Below are 18264 nucleotides of genomic sequence, written 5' to 3'. Positions count from 1 at the left end.
ATCAGCCAAATTAATATATTTTGTGGAATTTTCTGTTTTCTTTAGAGTAGAATTTTATTTTCACCATAACTCATAAACTATTAGAGATATTAGATAAATCTTAATGTAAATTATGTTCCCCTTGATTTATAACATTATAAAAGCTGGAAAATGGTGACAGTCCAGTGTTGACTTTGTCCTCAATCTGACATAGAAGACATGCCCATCCTTAGCCCTTTTTTGCGTAAGTGGTCTATTCCCAGCCAATGCCTCAATTAGGGATCAATTGTCCTAATGTTTGTTACTGCTGTATTAAGGTCATTAGGACCTTCAAAAACGTCTCTGACATCTTCAACATATCTATAATAGTTAATGAGATATCGACCGAATAAAATATATCTTTTTAATTTTCTATTTTCTTTAGTGTACAATTTTATTGACACCATAACTCCAAAACTATTATAGATTTTAATATGATCTTAAAGAAAATAATGTTCGTCCTGATATGTAAAATTAAAATCAAAAGAAAAATGAATACAACCCAAGTGTTCATTTCGTTTTAAGTCTGACAAAGAGGACATGCGTATCCCACACAGAATTTGCGTAAGTGGACTATTCGTAACCAAGACCATATTTAAGAATCAATTATTCTGAAGTTTTTACCGTAGATGGAGATCATCAGAACCTTCAAAAATGTATTTCACATCTTTTAAATATCTCTAATAGTTTACGAGATATCGACCGAACAAAATCTATCTGTGAAATATTCTGTCTTCATTTGTGTACAATCTTCTCTGAGCCATATCTTACAAAATATTGGAGTTATTGGTAAGACATCAAAAACAATTTTATGCCTCTAGATCGGTACTATGAATTAAAAACATAAAATAGGAAGAAACCTCTAAATTAAATTTATCTGCAGGATCTCTTAAATCCTGCCAATTTATCACCCATTTTGAGCATGTAACTTTTTCCCAGTCAAAACTATACTTAGGGATAAATTCTATTTATATTTGATATTACTGTATAGAGCTCTCCAGAATCTTCAAAAATGTAATTTACATCTTTACAATATCTCGAATAGTTTCCGAGATATTGATCAAGCCAATAATATTTTTGAAATATACGATCTTCACTTGAGTAACATTTTGTTTGCGCCCTATCTCACGAAATTTTTGAGATATTGACAGAAATTTAAGAGGAATTTGAGGTGTCTACTACTACTAATCACGGAAGAAAAAAGTGTTCTAATTAGAATATTTTTCGTCGTCAGGCTCATGGACAATTATTCAAATTCTTCAATTGGTTGGCGTAAATAGTTTATTTCCTTTCAATGTCATAATTATGAATGTAATTATTTTCTCATTTCTGATACTGATTAGAGCTCATCAGAGCCTACAGAAATTTCTCATATGTCTTCTCAATATCTTTAATAGTTTATGAGTTATGGACCAAAGAAAATATATTTGCGAAATATTTTGTCTCTATTTTATGAAAACTGTATTTTTACCATATCTCCAGAATTATTAAATATATAAATGATAAATTAAAGTAAATTGTATTCACCTTGCGTTGTTCTACAAAAGTGCCCAAATATCGTCTAAATATCTTTAGTAGTTTATGAGTTATTGGCCGAAAAAAATATGTTTGTGAAATATTCTTTAATTATTTGAGTAAAACTTTATTTTGACCATATCTCATGAGTTCTTACAGATATTATAGAGGCATTAAAGTAATATATGTTTATCTTGATCAGAACTATTTTCTACATAACAGATATAGAGGCATTCAGTATATATTGTGTTCCCGAATCTAATGGGAAATATTCCAAAATTTTAAGTTATTTTGCGTAAAGGATTATTTTCGAAAGAAAGATAAATTAATGAGACAATTTTCAAGACACTGATTGCTGATGCATAGAGCTTATCAAGGTTCACTAAATTGTCTTTAATATATTTCCGCTATTCGCAAAGGTTTATGAGATACCGGCTTTAATATTTTGCTTTTTGTAAATTTCATTAAATCTATCGTTGGGAACTTTGCTGTCATAATATCTCGTAAACTATTCCAGTTACCCACAACATATTAATGGTGATTTGGTACATCTTTCTTAGAAGTATCCATCTTAAAAATATCATAGATATCAGATCGTGTTATTGAATTAAAAAATATAAGAAAAAGTAATATGAACAGACAATCATTGTTTTTTAGGCTCAGATATTGTTGAATTGTTTTTAAATATTCACAATCTCTGTTTCTCTAATTTGTTTTACATTGATCTTATGCAAACTTTAGTGAAGAAATTACGTTTACAACTAGTAACCTGTAGCCAGGGGCCACTTTTATTATCATAAGTGTACTTACCATCAGCCTGTAATAAAGTGTATAGCTTTCTTCTACCACAATTTCATGATCATAATAGCTAACTGTTTCTCATTGTTTTTTACGGGAATTTCTCATCTAATCTTAGATGAGATATTACCTACTTTACTGTCATTATTGATGTCTGATAATTTATCAAATGCTGCTGGTCCAGACAGACACAAAGCCACACTTGTACATTGTACACGCCAGATGATCATGGTAATTATAACGATTACAATATATTCATGATCTCTTGCATGTACCTGGATTAGATTTCATGTTCAGTGCTTCAATCTTATTCTGCCTCACAAAAGGGAGAAAGAGCCCAGAAGTATCAAAATATTTATAAAGTCATTCATCTTGAAAACACTTGTCGTCTTGCATGGAATTTCCACCCCTTTTTCCTTTTTTTTTTTGAAAAACGGAGAAATGTGGGCAGTTATCATGTAACACGCATTCTTGATGTTTTTCTAAATGTTGTAATTACTTTTGTTGTTGTTATTGTTTATTTTGGGTGCCTTTGTGAGGTTGGGGAAACCTCACGACATTGATTTCTTGTCTCAATGGCATGTTCATGAAAGTAGAAACATTAAATCAAAAAGTACCTGCAATTGGCGCCTACAAATTCGAGATTGGATCTTTGTTTTGGACCATCATATGTGGCAGACGCCTAAACTCACGCAATTGCTGAGAGGGGTTTTTATGGTGTTGTCCTCCCCGAGTGATTAATTGTCTTTTGATGCATTTTAATTTAATTCGAATTTAGAGAAACTTGATTCGTCTTTTTCGGGCTTTCGATTTAATAGCATTTGTGAGATTAGTTTCCCATATGTCTTCGCATTACATATTTAGGTTTTTTGTTTGTTCGATTTGATTGAAATGGCCTTAGGCCAAGAAATTAACTTTCAAGTAATTATCCGACGAAATATAATAAAAATTAAATTTAAATTAGGTCAAGAAAAAGTAAATAAATTAAAACAAACAAAATAAAATGGAAGCAATGGAACTGGCGCCCAACGCAAAAGGGGCAGGTATAGACACTTAGTCCTTAAAAGAGAACAGTTCTCAAAACGTGTTTTTGAAAAATATACGGTATATATGGCGCGCAACATAAAAAAAAATAATTTTGAGCTTTAATTGCTAAACAATTTAAAAAACATCATATGCAAAGTGGCGCCCAACGTAAAAAGCAAGGCGATTTTCAGGTGTAGACGCTTTAAGGTAATACCTTCTTTAAGCTTTTTTTAGGGAATTGTGTGGTGTGTTTGGGAGGAAAAAAGGCTCTCAAAAAGAAAATCTCTGAAAACACTTTATTCTGAACTCCATTAACAAACTAGTTTAAGATCAATATTTATAGCCACGAAACTGGCACCTAATATAAAGGACAGTAACATCTTGAGGTATGGGAAGCTAATGATATTATATAACAAAAACAAAGGGTGACAAAATATGCGGGTTGTAGGAAACATGCCAATGGCGCCAAACCTAAAAAAATAATTTTGAGTTGTAATGGAAAACCATTTAAAAACATAATATGCAAAATGGCGCCCAACGTAAAAAGGCGATTTTCAGACGTTGAAGCTTTAAGGCAATATTTTCTTTAAGCCTATTTTTAAGATTATGTGGTGTGTATGGGAAGTAAAAATGACTCCCAAAAAAAAAAAAAAAATCGCTGAAAACACTTTATTCTGAACTCCAATGACAAACAAGTTTAAGAACAATATTTTAAGCTTTGAAACTGGCGCCCAATGTAAAGGACAAAAGAATTTGAAGCCATGAAACTGGCGCCAAAAGTTTCAAAAGCGAGGTGTTTTTGAAATACATATCTCATTGGCGCCCAACGTAAATATCATTTAAAGAAATTGACATATAAAGAAGTTTGATGAAATATCAAGTGTATTTTGAGTAAAAATTACTTACTTTTTTTTTCGAAATTACCTAATAAAAATATTTTAATTGAAGTTATATGGTGTTTTTCATAGGCCTATTGGCGCCCAATGGAAAAATCAAACATTTTTATTTTAAAAATTGTCAGATTATGTGCAATTTTTATTATTTGTATTGATCTACACAAAAATACATATTTTATCTCAATCAAGTGGCGCCCAACGTATTTTTTTATTTTTTGTTATATTTCCAAAGATTATGCAAACTAATTTCTAATTTTCTATCTTTTTCTATTTACTTTCAGAATTCCGTCCACTTATTGAAACCTAATCTTTGAAAAAAAAGGAAAGAAGTCCTCCCAAAAACAACCTTGAATCCTCAACTACAACAAACAAATTATCTACAAATCAATCTTATGGACAAAAGAACTAAATATGGATGTTTATTTAAAATGAAATCCTTTATTAACTAAACAAAAGAGACAAGAAAAAAACAAGTAATTCTAATTTCTTGGCATAGTTTGCATATGGCCCACAAAAACTATTGACTTTTAGAGAAGACCCATAAAAAAAAAAAAAAAAAAAAAATCCCAAAACCCCTTTTACAACAAAAACAAAAATTACAAATATATATTTTGAAAAAAAGAGAACCTAAAATCAAGCAATAAAACTGGCCCTTGTAGCCGTGGCAAATACTCCAACAACAACACCCACAACCATAACAATACAACAATTTCATTCTAACAAAATCAACATTACGCAAATGACTGAATCAACACAGCTACAAACAGCAGAGAATAATAACGCAGGCGTTGTTAAAATGGAACCATTACCGCCTGCCACAACAGCATCAACAGCAAATACCACATTGGCCACATCGCCAGCACCTTCATCGGTAATGGATCAACAGCAACAACAACAACAGCAGCAGCAACAACAACAGCAATTGGCTGCCGCAGCAGCAGCCGCTGCAGTAGCAACCCAACAACTTCAACAACAAACAGCTTCTCTATTAAGTGCAACACAACAACTGCACCAGCAACAACAATATGCTTTAAAATGGAATGATTACCAAACATCAATGCTAAGCTCATTCCGCCATCTGCGCGATGAAGAAGATTTCGTCGATGTGACACTGGCCTGTGATGAACGCTCGTTCACGGCTCACAAAGTTGTGCTGAGTGCCTGCAGTCCCTACTTTCGTAAATTGCTAAAGGCCAATCCCTGTGAACATCCCATTATTATATTGCGTGATGTACCCGCAGATGATGTGGAAAATCTATTAAGGTAAGTTGGGGGGGCACAATTTTTCAAGAAGAGAGGCTCTTTTTTGAGGGAAAATCACACATCGCACACCTATATTATTATTTCTAGAGTAGATCTTTTTTCCTCAAGCATATCGAAAAAAGTTGTAGTAAAATGGCGCCCAATATGAAACTATTTTTAGAAAATTCGACAAAATTATTAATGGAAACAATCAACGAGGTCCTATGTTGCATTAAAATAGCGTCCAACGCTATTTCACATTCCATTTTAATTAATTATAATTCATCCAAAAGCTTTCTTAAAAAAAAAGATTGAATCTGAAAATGGCGCCCAACGTTAAAGGCAATCCGATTTCCAATTGTAGGGATGGAAACAAGTATTTTTTCAAAGAATATAATTTTTCTTATTTCCATTTTATTTAATTAATCATCATCCTGAATTTTTTTTAGCAAATGATAAATCAAATATGTATCATGGAATTTTGCGCCCAACGCCCAGTTAATCAAGTCTTGGCAATTTTTTTTTTTTTGAACATGGAAATGAAATCTAAAGAACTGAAACTGACGCCCAGCGTAGCGATTAGAGATCACATTATTTTGTCGAAAACTAGGTAAAACTCATTCTCAAAATTCGCTAATAGATGGAAAATCTAGATTTGGCGCCCAACGTAAATTTTGAATATTATTCACTTTTGCTAAAAATTATGGCAATGGAAAAATCAATTCTAAAACACTGTAATTTTGGTCCAAAGATTAATATTTGTCTTTTTGAAATTGCTTTATTTATTGTAAACCTCTATTTGGCGCCCAACGTAATAAATACTTTATAAAGATCGGGTTAAATTTGGTAAAAACTTCCTTCAAAACTGAAGAATTGAATCTGAAATAATTGGCTCCCGTTCTTAAAAACATTCGTTAATTCAGAAACATTAAAATTAATTCATAAAAGTTAAAAATTACACTGAAATTGAATTTGGCGCCCAAATTAAAAGTCTGCCACACATCCATTGGTGAAAATAAATATTTATCAAGAAAAAATGAATACTCCGAATTGGCGCCCAATCTAAAATTCTAATTTATTTGAGAAAATGGCTTCCAAAGCGGGAGATCTCTAAGGGGTTTTAACAATACCACCTATGGCCTCTTATCACAGTTTTATTCTTATTAAGCCCTCTCGAAATAAGACAATAAAGATTCATCTCACAGAATTTTTATCCTCAAGTCCTCACAGAACATTTTTTGGGATAAAGTTTTATAAAAACCTAGATTAGTTCTTGTATGTCTAAAAATCGAAATATTTCAGGTTATTAATGTATTTTTATTTATACTTTTGTTTCCAAATTTGTTATTGAAATGTTGTTTCCTTCCCTCTTTTCTCCTCCCCTCCAGCTTTATGTACAATGGCGAAGTGAATGTCGGACATGAACATTTACCGGAATTCCTTAAAACCGCTCATCTACTACAGATACGTGGTCTGGCGGATGTCAATGGCGGTGGTGTCAATCCTTTTGCCAGTTCAGCAGCGGCGGCAGCAGCAACAACATTAAATCCAGTGGCAAAAACGCTTAGCAATGCATTGAGCACTAATCTGTCGGGTAGCACGAATAAATTAAATTTTCTAACAGCTGCCACCCAGGCATTGAGTCAAAATGCCAATTCACCATTTACGACACCGTCACTGGCAACGAGTACGCCACTCAATAATCTATTAAATAGCGGAGCCAGCAACAACACAACAAATAACAACAACAACACCAACACCAATAACAACAGTAATGCCAATAGCAACAACACAAATAACAACAACAACAACAGCAGCAGCAACAATAACAACAGTCATAATAATAACAATAATAACAACAACAATAACAGCAGCAGCAGTAGTAACAATGGAAAAACACCTGCCATACAGGAATTGAAAGCTTCCTCAGCGTCTCCCGTAAGAAAATCAAATAACAATAAAGTAAAGTAGACAAGGCCAAGCCCAAAATGAAAAAAAATATACAAGGAGTTGTCCTGATCTGCTCTATGGAGTTTTACTGATGTTGAATTTTTTTTCTCTTTTTCCCCTTTGTTTTTTTTTTATTTTGTGTCCTGTAGGCCAACAACTGGGATCACTCAGATTCGGATAGCAATCGCAACAACCACTTGACCCCTCCACCCCAGAAAAGAATCAAAAGTGCCGATTTGTTTCGTGCCCAACACGGCATTAGCCCTGAACGTCTATTGATTGATCGTGACTTCCCCGTTGCTGGCCAACACCCCTTGACCCGTAATCGTGATCGCAGCCGTGAAACATCGCGTGACCGTGATCGTGAAATGCGTGAATCGTTGCTGGGTCAGGCTTTGGAAAATTCAAATGGTTTACAGGTGAGTATGGCATATAAGAATTGCGAAATATTTTTTTGGATTTTTAGAACTTTCAAAGATTGGCGTTGAAAAGCAAACACCTGATAAGTTATGGATTAGGGAAAGAATATTAAAATATAGGATCTGTAAAAATCTGAAATTATTAAAGATTCATCTGAATGTTTCGAAACATTTTATGCCATATTGTGGTACAGGGTCTTACGTCTTGGGCATTTTTTTGTAAACTGCCGAAGGACACGAAATTGACCCATACTTTCTTTTGATGATCTCCATAGAATTGCATTCTGAGTCGGTTTTTTGCATGTCCGGCCATCTGCCTGATCGTAATGATCTCATTTATTGTCCGATGGAGCTGAAATAATCTGATAGGGCCAAAACATGACTCATCAATATAAAGATTTTAGACCCTAAGTCTCTTTGGACCATATCCGTTTCGATCTAGGGGTGTCCCTCCGTTTGTCTTGCTGGCTGGTGCGCATAAAAACTCTCAAAGGGATTATCCGATATTCTATTCTAATGCAATACCTTTGAAAAATAAATGGCGCCCAACGTAAACACATTTTATAAAAAGCAGCGTCAAAAATAATTAGAAAAAACATATATCTTATAAAAATCTACTTATCTAAGGTTTAATTATACTATGCAAAGTAATAAAACTTGAGACACTGCTATTGGCGCCCAACGTAAAAGACAACCAGATCGCGCATTTTAGACATTGATGTGAAGTAACCATGAAGCTTATAAATCGCAAAATGATTTCTATCAAACTCGGCATTTCTATCAACACAAGATTTGGTGAGAAGATGGAATATATCGGCCCACTCCTTCTGATACCTCCGCCATTAGGGGATTTAAATTTTGAATTGTTAAAATGCTCATAAAATGCGAAATAAGCACCTGATTCTTTCTGAACTTTACGTATTCCAATATTTTGACATTCAGTAGACCTGGTGTGGAGATGGAATATATCGGACCACTCCTTCTGGTACCTCCTCCACAAAGCGTCAAAATTCTGAATAATTATAACTTCAAATGTCTCACATCCCAATATTTTTTTAAATACAAGATCTGGTCTGAAGATGGTGGTTATCGGCCCACCCCTTCTGGCACCCCTCCCACGACGGGTCAAAATTCTGAATAATTATAACGTCTATACAATTCGAAATAAGTATCCGATTCTCTTCAAATTTCACACTTTTCAATATTTTTATAAATACAAGATCTGGTGTGAAGATGGTTGTTGTCATTCCACCCCTTCTGACCCCAACGGGTCAAAATTTCGAATAATTATAACCCTCATAACTTGCGAAATAAGCATTTGATTCTCATCAAATTTCACACATCCCAATATTTTTATACCCCTTCTGGTACATCCCCCACAATGGGTAAAAATTTTTAATAAATATAACCCTCATAGCTTGCGAAATAAGTAAGCCATATTTTTCAAACTTGCTAGGTCCGATGTGAATATGGAATTTATCGGCACACTCACTCTGGTACCTGCCCCACAAAAGGTTAAGATGTCAATTAACAATTATTCACCTGAAATTTAAAAAAAATGTTCGATCCTCTTTAAAATTTTGCCCTTCCTAATATTTTTATAAGTATTAGATGAATTTATTATTTTTTTTTTATTCCAAAGCGTTTTTATATTCCGCATAGATTTTTAAAATATTTTAAAATTTCTTTCTTTCAATTTAACAATTACATTTTTTCTCGTTTCTCACCCTCTCTCTCTCTCTTAGAAACAACACAATGACATGGGCTCTCTACACGGTCAAAGTGCATGCGACGATTCGAACAGCTCCGACACTGAACCCTCAGATCGTGGCGATGGACAAAATGATGGTACAATGGATTCCATGGACAATCAACGTTCGCATTCCTTCCCCAATGCATTTTTGGGTTTGCAGGGCATACCTGGCCTACTGCCAGGACCCTCGGGCATGGGTGGTGATTTCGGTAAGTCCACAAGTTTTGCTCTCTTTCTCTCATTTTCTTTTCTTTTAATTTATTTCGTTTCAATATAAAATCAAATACATAAATGTATTTTTTTTTCTATCATATCTAACTATCCAGCATTTGTATTGGCAACAAAAACAAATAAAACTTTCATAATTCTTATATTTTCAATTGTTTTTTCTATTTATCTACATATATTTACATACTATATACAACATTTATATATATTGAATATATTTGCCTCTTGATGTTATGTTGACAAAATTCTCTCTCTCTCAAAAAACAAACAATCAAAAATCATACATAACCAAATCAAAAAAAAAAAAAAAAAAAAATGGATTATTTCAAATTCAGTACATAAAAAAAATTGAAACAAAAATCACCAAAAAATCAGTTACAAACAATTGGAAATTTTTAACTTTTTTTGCATTTTAAAAATATCAATTAAATCAAACTATATGACAAATCATTAATGCAATACATAATGAATCAGAAACTAAGCATGTAGTAACAAAACATAAACAAATATCAGAAAATAAATTAAATAATGGCAAATGGTTAAAAGAAGATAAATTACAACAATTGGCGCAAACTAGATGTGAGTAATTGAAATTCGAATTAAAAATTAAGGAAAAAAAAATAATGTTTGCCATTATACAACAAATATAAAATAATCATTATTTTTTAAGTTAATAGTTATAGCAACTAAATGTTATGCTTGCCCTTTTTTAAGTTTTATTTAAAAAAATATTTATTTTTTTTTTTTTATTGTTATGGAAAATCCTTTGAGTAAGAAACCAAGTAAAAACTGTTCTATGTAATATCGAGGGCTAATAAAAATTATTTTTAACTATACCATTAACACCAGCAAAAATTACTCGGACGTGATCTACATTACCAATCCCGTGCAGCACCCAATAAAAATCCGTAATGAAATCTAATAAAAAACTCAATTTCTATTTCGCATCGTAGAAAGGACATTCGTTTGTCATTGAAAACTACTTGAAAACAACCATGGAAGAAATTACGTTTATGTTTATTACACACATCATATTGAACACCCATACATACTCACACTCACACACACACACATTTTTTTGGTGTGTAATTTTCATAACAAGAACAATAATCATCGAAATCATCACCATCATCGAAGACATTTGGTGAATGCGAGTATTTGAAAAGCAATTTCTTTGCTGGCCGGCCATCGTAATGCCAGCATCAAGTGATGACACACTGAATATTATTCTCTAAATGGTCATATTTATCATTAAATTATATCCTTATGTCGTTTTTCGGCTTCCCCTTCTTGGAAGGGATATTTAGTCGATATGGTTTTTTTTGGTGGCTCTTAATATTCAATACACATCTATTTAAAGTGACCATACGTTTTATGAGTAATAACATCTTATGACAATAGCCAAAAACAAAAACAAAAAACGAAGTTGGCATTCGTGTTTTTTTTTTCTTGGTCCTTTGTCCATCTGTGCGTGTTAGGTGGTTGTTTTTTTTTCATAGCTTGGGGGGTTGTTGTTAGCTGGCTGCCTGGCTGATTCCAAACCATCAATGATGACATGCTGTTTTTTATTTATATACGTATATGTGTAACGTGTATACAGATCGATTCCAACCATGCCATGTCGCTTGTTTATTCCTTGAAGCCAGAAATGTTGTGTGTGTGTATGTTCCTCTAATCATCATCTATAAACATTCAATATCTATGCTTATGTCCTGTTAACGGCCATTAGCATGTGTATGCCACATACACATCCTTTATGGTCATTACAACCCAAAAAAAAAAAAAACAACAACAACAACTGTAACAAGAAAAAAATTCCCAACAATAGCATCATTTGTAATTCAAACAACAGTTAAGGACATTAAATGAAGGTTGTTGTCGTTTTTTTGCCTATTTGGGATTATGTGAAATAGTCAAATATTTTTTTCGAACAACCCCACCCCTCCCCCTCCTAAAAATATACACAATGTTTTAATAATATTTTCGGGGAATGAAATATATTAGCATTATGTGACAAGTGTTCAATTTGCATAATATTGCCCAGAAGTATGCAATGGATAATGCATTAGTCATAAAAAGCTCCGAATGGTCTTTCAAATATCTTATGCCTAAAATGTCTCGAAAAAACAAAGTTACATCTCTAGGTCTTTGACATACAGTACAAGTATTGTTGATTTTCTATAAAAAAAAAAACATCTTAGAAAAGACCTTGGCATGGACGTCTTATACCAAAACCATAAGACCCCGATGTCTTCTACAGACAATAAGGACAGAAAATTCCTAGGATATCTGTAGACAAAAGAGGACTTTAGTACTCACATAGGCAATAAAAATTTCCTAAAATTAATGTATATCCTCTAAGTCTACCTTAGACGATAGGAAAAACTTTTTATAATAGAAGGTCCCCAGGTCTTCTTTAGAAAATAGCAAAGCTCAAGGATTTAAACCAGTAAAGAAAGATCAAAAGTATGGGGCGGGACTGATTTCATGATAACCTACACCACCAAAGGGATCATACTAACTATGAACCTTTATTGAATGCGAATTATGGTTTAGGGTTATAATTTGGAATTAGGGGAAACTAATATATGGAGGGCATATCCAAATATGAATCGATCTCCAGCAAATTTGACGAAGTCATTTGTAACTTTCACCAAATAGCATTGCATGATATGACTTCAAGTAGGAAATCCGAAATCCATCCAATTTGGACAAATATTAACATATGGCGCCCAATCAAATTGAAAACAGCTGGTAGCTGTATCCAAATTTTTACCGATCTCGATCGAAATTTGGCAGAGGAATTTCTGTACTGTATCTGATATCTGGTACCGAATATCAATATGAGAGACTTAAACACCAAATTGGAGGAGTCATGGAAGCTATATCTGTACCGATTTTCACTAAATTCGAAGTACTTCCTTCTAGGCTGAATTTGGTCGTGTGTGCCGAAATGCACCCAATTCGGACGAATGTCACACATATGGCGCCCAATAAAATTGAAATCACAAGAAGATATAGAGAGATATAGATATGAGAGCTATATCTAAATTTGGACCGATTTTCACCAAATTTCAAGTATTTACCCGTAGGCTGAATTCGTACCGATGTGCCTAAATGCACTCCCTTTGGGCTGATATTAACCATTTGGTGCAGAAAAACCATGAAATCGGATGAAAATATATGTATGAAAGCTATATCCAAATCTGAACCGATCTCAATAAAATTGGGCAGAGGTATTTCTGAGCTGCATCTGATATCTGGTACTCATCTATCATTGTTGTAGAGTAAATATATGACGAATGTGAAGCATAGATATTACGCACTTGTACAAATATTACACAGATGGCGCCCAATAAAATTGAAATCGCAATTTGGTCCGATTCTCATCAATTTCAATCGGGTTCTTCCTTGGGTCAAAGAAATGATTTGGAGAAAATTTAGTCTCAATTGGACAATAAATGCCACCTGTACTTTCATTATAAAAATACTTGGACAGACGGACGGATGGACATTATTCTTTAGAAAAAAGTTAAAAAGCCCACGCTTAGAATGCCCGTAAAATATGTTGTTGAAAAAACTAGATTTACCCTAAGAAGGCAGGGAATACCTAGGTTTCGGAAAGAGCCATCAATCCTCATCAGTTCCCCTGTGTTTTGTCTGGGATATTGGGAAAACAAGGGAACTGATGAGGATTGATGGCTCTTTCCGAAACCTAGGTATTCCCTGCCTTCTTAGGGTAAATCTATTTTTTTCAACAACATATTTTACCGGCATTTTAATCGTGGGCTTTTTAACTTTTTTCTAAAGAATAATGTCCATCCGTCCGTCTGTCCAAGACGGAAACCTAGATATTTCCTGCCTTACCCACTGGTAAATATTACCATCGTTCTCTACTAATACGCAAACGTTGTTTTTATAAAAACAACAATAAAGGGATTAAGCCTGGTATCCCGAACAAACAAGCCAACACAAAATCCCCGATTTTTTTCGTGGATTCTCAGAAAATATTCTTTTAAAATCAAGGATTATTGCTCAGATGTCCTCCTAAAAAAAATGGGAGTCTGAACTGTAAACTCGTAGAGAAAGAGAGGGTGAGAGAAAAAGGTGGGGGGGGGGGGTTGTAGAGTTCTGAGAGTATTACAAAATTAACATTTTATTATTTTTGCCCTTTTCTCAAAACTCCCCCAACTCTTCCCCTCCTCCCCTTTCCCTTAGCATAGCAAATCCTGCTTAATAATAATGCACATTTACACATATGCTACAATGCCATTTGTGCTATCTACTACTCTGCTCTGATTTTCCAATTGTTATTTCACATGACAAAACAAACGAACGCCGGAGCGAATTGAAAAAAAAAACTAATATTTTCTTTTGAATTTTAATATGTTTTCTTGGACATATCTTGAGATTGAGACCAATACAAAACTGAAAGATAAACCCCCCTACCCAAAAGAAATAAAGGACAAACCCGAAAAGGGCCACATAAGTCATGAACATTTTTAAAATTAAAATAAATTGTGAGCAGAGACAACACATGATGGTAGTCTCACACGTTTGCTGGAGCAGTGGCAGCCAGGACCCTGATAAAAATACAAAACTAAAGGTTGTGAGTTTGTGTGTTTTTTGCAAACCACAACAATGACACACACACACACACACAACCACAAAACGAACAAAAACACACAAAAAAGATTGACAGTAAATAAATAAGAAAAATTGTCATGAACGATTGAGAAACATTACCAAGAACCAACAAAAAGGGGGAGGGAGGTTGGCCAGGCTGCAGACCAAAACAAATAAAACTTGATTTTTTTTCTATTTTCTCTATACGAATGCATGTGTATGTGTGTGCCTAAGATAAATACCAGTTTTCTTAAGTACAGAATATGGGCTTTGCCAAAACTTGGTTTTCTGTTGTCTTTTTTTTCGAATGTATGGCCATTCTGCCTATGAAAACAAGACCGAACCACCGACCGATCCAACCTTATTACTAAATTTGTCATTACAATCTGACAACCCCTATGCCAATGAACAATGTTTGTTTCTAGCTCGAAAAGATAGAAAGAAATTGTCTTAGTTTTTTTGTATTTCCAAAAGGTTTCCATTTGAAGACAACCACAACAAAGAAGACAAGTTTCTTATTTCTTCGAGACATCAAGAGGGTGGAGTGTTAAGTTTTTTTTTTTCTTTTTTGTAGAGATTCTTCATTTTATTCTGTTTCTAAGTAAAGACAACATTTAAAATTGTAAAGTTTATTTACCAAAGACGAAGAAGAAGAAACAGCAGGCCCAGGCGAGTTCTTCTATTATTACTTACACATCGACAGACATACATACATTAACACTCCTTAAACATGTCAAATACCCTGATATATTGGATTTGTGTGTGTGTTGTTGTTTTCTTTCCTTTTTTCCCCTCTCTCTCTCGTTACAAAACTGACCACCAGTGTTTTCATTATTATGTTGGCTGTTTTTCCACAAAAGAAACTTTTCAATTTTATTCCACATGTTCGAGTCCATATTGAAAATAAGAGAAAACATGGAGGCCTTCTTTATTGGTTTATATTCCCCAAAGGCAGTCAGTCGGCCATCCACAAATTTTTCGCATCCACATAATTTAAAGTTTATTTGGCATATGTAAAGAAGAAGAAATCACAAATGAACTTTTGTGATCCAGGCAAATAGTTTTCCAAAGGACCACAAGATGCTGCCATGGCTTAATATCAATGATAAGATGCAGACAGGGCTTAAGAAATGTTTTTAGGTTTCACTAATCTGAGGTATTTAATATTATTGAGATATATCTTGGTAATTAAGTGCATGTGTATACACATATAAATATTTTCATGCCTCCCCATGAACATATTACATTTTTCCCAGAAATCATAAGCAACTGCCACAAGGTTCGTGTTTTCTTTAGGAAAAACATACTTACCTACAAATTTTCCTTTTTATTTTTCCTATACCTTTCCAATACAACACGCAACGTTAATGAAAAATGTAGTCATATTAGGGTTATCTAGGCTGAAGGCTAATTACCTATATTTTGTGGCAAAATTTGGAGCATGGTTGGTCTAAGAATGCGCAGCTACACGGGAGTTGGCAACTGTTTCACTCGGAGACCTTTGGTTCATTGCGCTCATCCTAAGCAGCATAAAATTCTTGGGGATAGGAGAGATATAGAAGCGAGAAGAAACGATTTTTTGAGAGAGAGAGAGAGAGAGAGAGAGAGACAGAGAGAGAGATAGAGAGTACAGCAAGTAGGATGGCCTGCCTAGGCAGGAAATGCTTTTGTAGATGATGATGGGATCTATTAAAATAGCCTTAGAGTTTCTATCTCCCACCTGTCAAATCGCCCAAGTGCCTTGTTGAATAACATAGGACATGTGCATAATCGTCTCCCGTTGTCCCTCAGGAAATTTTTTAAAAAATCTAGGATTATTTCTGGAAATGTCCTTTATTTTATTTTAAAATGTCCTTCACAAAATATTAGGATTTAACCCCTCCCCCTACATTTTTTAATTTTAATCTAAAAAATCCATGGTTATTCCTTTACAAAACATTATAATTTTTCGTACCTTAGTCCTTCAGGGTACCTTTCGCCAAATGTTTTATCGAAAGCTGGATAATTCCTTCCCTTCCTCCTCTTTCTGGGAGTATTCACAAAAAATCGTTCTGTTGTTTCTTGGAAAATGTTTTTAAAAATACTCAATTTTTTTCTCCCATTATCCTTGAGAAAATATTCTTGGTAAACTCGCGATTATTGATTTAAATACCTTTACAATATGTAATAATTCCTGCATTGAAATTATCATGAAGAATCCGAGATATTCGTATTCTTCACGGTTATTCCTTGAATTGTGCATGAGAGAACTGCCACAAAGTGTCCTTAAAAAAATATTAAAAATTATTCATAATTCCTGTGAAAGGACTCATTTTTTGGATTAGCTTTAATTACTTGCCATCCATTCCTGCTAAAACTAAAAAAACATTAAAATTCCGTATTTCCACCCTCTCAGGATGAAAAAATTGTAGCATACTTTTAGATGTCAGATGCCTTAAGTTATTTGACTTCGTCTCCTTGGGAATTTATGGCATTGGAGTCCATCTAAATGCTCATTTTAATGATAATGATGTTGAACGCTCTACTTGATCCTCGATGATGGCTCGCCTTGAAAGACTTGTCCGAGTCAAGACAAGAAAAGCGTTACACTCCCATCAGGATATTTCCCATTTATTTGGAATCTGCATCAGTTGTGGAGACTAGTAGATCTCTTGTATGCTCTCTGTTATAAAATTCCATAGCTTCTCTCTCTCTCTCTCAAGAAGAAAAAATCATAGCATACTTTTAGATGTCGGAAAGTTTTATCGCCCTATCGGAATATTTGCGATGGGAACCGTAGAACTCTAGTATACTCGAACTTTCCGATAAAAATTCCATAGCTCTACCCTCTCAGGAAGAAAAAATCGTAGCATACTTTTAGATGTCGGAAAGAGTTATCGTCCTATCAAATATTTCTAATTTATATTAGTTCTGTTCTGTAGACCGTAGATATCTAGTATGCTCTCTCTTTCTATCAATCACCCTCTCGAGAAGAAAAAAATCATAGCATACTTTTGGACGCCCGACCACAACTTCATATATTGTTCAAAAGTTGATTGCCTTGTTTTTTCAAACTGAAATATTTTATTTCCACATTTTCAATAATTGATCAAAGAAATTTTAATTGAAAATAAAAATAAAATATTACCCAATTGGCAATATCACAAACTCTTCAAAATCACAAAATATTATAAATGAGATTTTGGAAAAAAATATAATTTTAAATCTTTGATACCGAAAAATGAATAGTAAACTATTTTTCCAATTAATTACTAGAAATTGAATATTTTTTGTTATTGAAATTTAATATTTTATCAAGCAATTTAATGTTATAAAAAGGAAATCACATTCCAATAAATCTATAAAGCATACCTTGAGGCTTGGCAAAATCAAATGAATTTAATTTATATTGCCGACTTCCTTTTTTCTACCCACCTCCCACGGCAACCAACCATAATGTTTAATTACAAAATTGCGTACTTAGAATTAGTTTCTTTTTTTCCTTTCTTATGGTATTTTCCTGTAATTCGTATTTAACTCAAACAATTCAAACTTAATCTTAAATGAATATAGCGGAAAACAGGAAACAGGCGGAAACATTAGATTCGCGCGCATTATATCAAACTTACAAATAACAAAAAAAAAAACGGCAGCCACAACCTAACTACAAAACTATGGATAAACCTTGTAATACCTAGTCATAGTTGCTGGCGTGGCATGAAAGAAAGGAGGTAGGGGGATAGGGAGCAAAAAAAAAAGAAAACAATAAAAATAATCGCAAATAACAACATGAAATTGTAAGTGCGTGTCGTGT

General features: G+C 33.6%; 1 protein-coding gene across 3 annotated transcripts in view; it reads left to right on the top strand.

The window, feature by feature from the left end:
• The first annotated feature begins 4474 nt into the window (after nucleotides 1–4474).
• LOC101887740 (protein abrupt) overlaps nucleotides 4475–18264 on the top strand; it is an 87668-nt gene continuing 73878 nt past the window's right edge. The window contains exons 1-4 of one of the 3 annotated variants that reach the window (XM_059124634.1): nucleotides 4475–5516; nucleotides 6884–7457; nucleotides 7595–7864; nucleotides 9610–9826. In XM_059124634.1, coding sequence (XP_058980617.1) covers nucleotides 4993–5516; nucleotides 6884–7457; nucleotides 7595–7864; nucleotides 9610–9826 — 1585 coding nt within the window. In that variant the 5' untranslated portion in view covers nucleotides 4475–4992. The remainder of the gene's footprint in view (nucleotides 5517–6883; nucleotides 7458–7594; nucleotides 7865–9609; nucleotides 9827–18264) is intronic. The other 2 variants (XM_059124633.1, XM_059124632.1) reach the window with 2 other exon arrangements.

This window comes from Musca domestica, unplaced genomic scaffold (assembly GCF_030504385.1).
Source record: "Musca domestica strain aabys unplaced genomic scaffold, Musca_domestica.polishedcontigs.V.1.1 3, whole genome shotgun sequence".
Lineage (NCBI taxonomy): Eukaryota > Metazoa > Arthropoda > Insecta > Diptera > Muscidae > Musca > Musca domestica.
This window is presented reverse-complemented; position numbering and strand designations above follow the sequence as displayed.